Raw genomic sequence first — 4,182 nt, forward strand, 5'->3', positions numbered from 1 at the left:
GGGTGAAGAGTTCAAGGTGTCCTTGTCCACATCCTCACTCCCAGGGCTGGGAGAAAGACTGACTCTCCCTGGAATCTACAGAAGACAGTCCCTCCAAGACTCACACACGATTATTTTTCACCCCAAGTAGGAAGGGGGGTCAGAGACTGAGAAACCAAGAGTCTTTTCACACACAGCTCTGTGTGTAAGACTCTGTGCTTATACAACTCCACACATCTAATAGGAAATAGGTCTATGTGATGTTTACTGCATGCTTGGACAACATTTGCTATATTCTATTGCTTTCTTCCCCATACCTCCTTCACTTGTTTTAAATTGGTAGTTCAGTACCAAAACGAGAGGAAGTGTCCTTTCCAGTTCACGTGAACATCGCGCCCTCTGGTGGATAGTGGTAGAGATTACATTTTTCTCTCCAAATCTCTGTAATTTGGTGTTTTTGTTCTTGTCTTTCCTCTAACTTATCTTCAATTGGTTTTACTATTCAAAGCAATTAGGATTACTGTCACAGTAATAATATCTACTGTGATGTAAGGAAAACAGAAAGACCCTATCCAAACAGCAGGTCTACCTATTTCACTATTTTATCAGGCCTTAGCTATAAGTCTTTGTGGCTTTGCTACTAATACTTATTATCTTACCTAGAATATATGCATTGTGAGTCATAATAATATTTGGAGGCATTAATTTGCTACAAGAGATGAGTTCAACAGTACTTAACGGAACTTCAATAGTACTCAAAATGGGACAAGTCTAAGAGTTAACAAGTGGCTTTCTTCCACTTTCAAGTTATAGAGAGATAGTATCATGAAATTCTAATATTTGGACCTTGCTTTTAAATATGGATTTTCTCTTATTTAGTCAAAGATATTGTCTCACAATGAGGCCAAATTGCAATAGCAATGAAAAAGTCAATTTTCAAGTTTAAACAATCCAAAATATGCTCTTAATATCAAAAAAGGGAGGTATGGATGAAGTAGAAAACAGAGTGTTGTCATATCAATAGGAAAGAATGTAGAGGAAAACAGATTCTGTACCACCCAAACCTTAAGGAAGTAGAGGACATTAAATAAGACTAGAGGAGGGAGGACCTGCAAGACTGGACTATGATCCAAAAAGATGTCCAAGGTGCAGGGGAGAAGAGGATGGGACTTAGACATGACAACAAGGGAAAGAGCAGAACCCAATGGGGACACAGAGATCCATTGGTCCCCAGGCCAAGGGGAAGCATGGAAGCTGAACTAGGCTTGAGGTATATTTTACATCTGCGTGAGGGACTCTGGTCATCTCCACTGTTGTCGCCTGATGCAGGTGTAAACCATCATGGCAGTTGGTCACATACTGAATGTCTAGCACATGTGAGGACTTGGTTGAGCCCCGTGTAAATGATCCTGGGAATCACCTTCCCACTCTAGAATGACTCAGATGGCTCACAAACGCCCCAAGCCAGAGGGTGAAGATCCTTGACAACAGATAACAGCTCACCCCTGTCACATTTGAACTTTTGAACAAGAAAATTAAGAAGGAAGAGTACAGCCAGCACCAAAGGATGCATCTAATTCTCTAGGAACTGGAAACAAAAAGAAATGGAGAAGGATAATTACCATCTGGAATCCCTGCCCCAGCCCTACTTTGTCCTAACTAGATGTTTAGTCTCCACGAGGAGTGAGAAAAACTTGACAGAATCCTCATATCCCAGGGCCCTCGATAATTTAACTCTACTCACCAGAATTCCACCCCATTGACACCTAGTTATAGCGTTACGTGATATAGTAAAACCTTATAGTTACCTTAAGTCACTTTCTTAACCCTTTTGAATTTTATATTACTCACCTATAAAGCTCACTGACAGTTGTGATGCAGGTTAAAAAGTATGTGGAATAAACAAGCCATTAGACTCTATTAAACCTGAAAGAAGCTGGGTCCAGGTGAGTCCACTACTTGTGTGCAGAACAATGAGATGAAGTGCCCAAGGAAGAACAAGACTGTACTTGGGGAGGTGTGTGGGTGGGGGCTGGGGGGTGGGGAGAAGAAGAACCCTTAGAAGCAGATGAGCCCTTGGAGCCCTCTGTATGTGCTGGTGTTGTTCTGCTTTATGAGACACTACAGAGGAAGAAGCTGTTTTCAAGGCTGTTTCTTTGTGACGAATCACGTAGTAATCAAAGAAAATAACTTGAGAACAGTTATTTGAGTTCTATATAGTCAAAACAGCAGTCTGACATGCTGAGTGCAGTAGCTCACACCTGTATTCCTAGCTACTTGGGAAGCAGACAAAGGAAGGATCATGGTTCAGGTCATCTCTGGCAAAAATGCAAGACTCTATTTGAAATATAGCTAAAACAAAAAGGGCTTGAGTTGTGTCTCAAGTGGTAGAGCACCTGCCAGCAAGCATGAGGCCCTGAGTTCAATAACCCAGTACCAACAAAAACAAACAAAAAACAGTCTGTATTTAGTGTGAATATTGTAGAGATCCAGAACAAGAAAAGATGAGAGGTAGTTATTACGATAGCTAACTTACGATGATGTATTAAATGTGATTAGTGGTAAGAATTCTATGTGATGGGGTGAGGGATTTATAAAAAGGCCCAAAGGTAGGATGTAGTAAGTTTATTGTAATGTTCTCATGAGAGGTGAGGGAGGGATGCAGAAAGGTGCAAAGCAAACAGATTCCTTGGTTGGAGTTAGGGAGGGGAAAGGAAGGTGTGGAGTGGGGGGGGAGGGGAGAAGATGACACTTGGGGAGCTGAGGGTGAAGATTGTAGTTGCATGACTTTCTTGTTTCATCAACCTTTCTTCTGCACACTCTCCAGCAAATGAGATGAAGAGAAGCCAGAGGGCAGAGGGGCTATGCCCCCCAGTATAGTCTGCTGCCTCTGGATGGGATACCTTGAAAGGTAGGCATCTGATCCTCCTCTGACAGCTCACGTCCTACAACTTCTCAGCCAGATGTCCCAAAGTATGCAAGCTATAGGGAACCACTTGGGCACATCCAGGTTCAGAAACTCACAAAAAGGTAACAATACCACAAAAAGGAGAGGCCATAGATCCAGATCATCAAAATGGCCCCAAAGGCCACATGCCAGCAGAAGAAAGTGGTGGCAAACATGATGTCATGCTTGTCATCGTCCATCCATTTATAGCCAGAGACTGGTTTGTACAGCATGAAGCCCATCTGCATGAGCCAGGAGCCCGTGATGAGGTACAAAAAGGCCTTCATCATCCAGAGGAGCACCATGTTGGGAGCCCACAGCTCTGCGGTCACCACCAGTGTCAGCAGGAACATGGTCTGGGTAAGCAGCATGTGAGTCTGCAGCTCCACTCCTTCTGTATCCTGCATGTGAGACACCATCAAGGGCAGAAATATAAATGTGGCCAGAGTTTGAGCACCTTGCTCCAGAGCTGCACACCTCTGGGGTAGCAGGTTCTGGCTCACTGTGTCTACACACCCACTTAAGAAGAAGGTCATATAGAGAGTGAGATGCTGCCACTGTTTGTGGAACATAAAGTTTCTCTGATGAAATATCTTGGTGATAAGTACAAACTGTCCTGGAATGCTATGCAGCTCTTGGGCTACTAAAATGCAGGCACTCAATATCTTCAGCAAGCCAACATAGTGTATTTGCCGTAGCTTTGCCCATCTTCCTTTGCTCCAAGGACGGTGTGGTGGATATTGCACAGAAGAGTTGCATATCAAGGCCCTGGAGACAAGTCGTGCATGATAAAGTCCATATAGGAATAAAGACAGCCCTGGATACAGATGACCCTCAAAGCCTCCCATGGAACTGAAGGAAGATGTGACCAAAGGCAGAAGCCAAAGGTTGAGGGATTGGCTAGTCGCTCAGGGCTCTGGAGTGTGGAGGGAGCTTGCTGCTGCTTGCTTATATCCTCTACCCAGCCCACTGCATCCACATACAGAAGGGAAATGGTTTTGGAGGAAGCCCAAGCTTATGGTAAGGTGGGTGTCATGGTTTCCGTTCTGGTCTTCTGCTCTGGTTCATTGATAACCAACTAACCGTTGACAAACAATAAAGTAAGCATGTTCTCCAGCACGATGCCCAGGCATCCGCCATTCTCAGATTCTATATTGCAGGATCCTCTCTTCCCACTTGTCCTTGACTTTGTTGCTTCCTTCCTTCCTTCCTTCCTTCCTTCCTGGTTTAATTTATGCAGGCTGAAAAAATACCAT

At 43.8% G+C, this 4,182-nt stretch overlaps 1 protein-coding gene across 1 annotated transcript; it reads right to left on the bottom strand.

The window, feature by feature from the left end:
* Nucleotides 1-2,971: 2,971 nt before the first annotated feature.
* Nucleotides 2,972-3,774, bottom strand: LOC109674225 (transmembrane epididymal protein 1-like). The gene has a single exon (XM_020151260.2). The coding sequence runs from the start codon at nucleotides 3,772-3,774 to the stop codon at nucleotides 2,992-2,994; it is 783 nt and encodes a 260-aa protein (XP_020006849.1). The 3' UTR covers nucleotides 2,972-2,991.
* Nucleotides 3,775-4,182: the final 408 nt, after the last annotated feature.

The sequence above is a fragment of the Castor canadensis genome, chromosome 11 (genome assembly GCF_047511655.1).
Source record: "Castor canadensis chromosome 11, mCasCan1.hap1v2, whole genome shotgun sequence".
NCBI classification, from domain to species: Eukaryota; Metazoa; Chordata; class Mammalia; order Rodentia; family Castoridae; genus Castor; species Castor canadensis.

Bases quoted from the DNA above. Each gene is read 5' to 3' on its own strand.
- LOC109674225 (XM_020151260.2), bottom strand. From the start codon at position 3,774: ATGGGAGGCTTTGAGGGTCATCTGTATCCAGGGCTGTCTTTATTCCTA.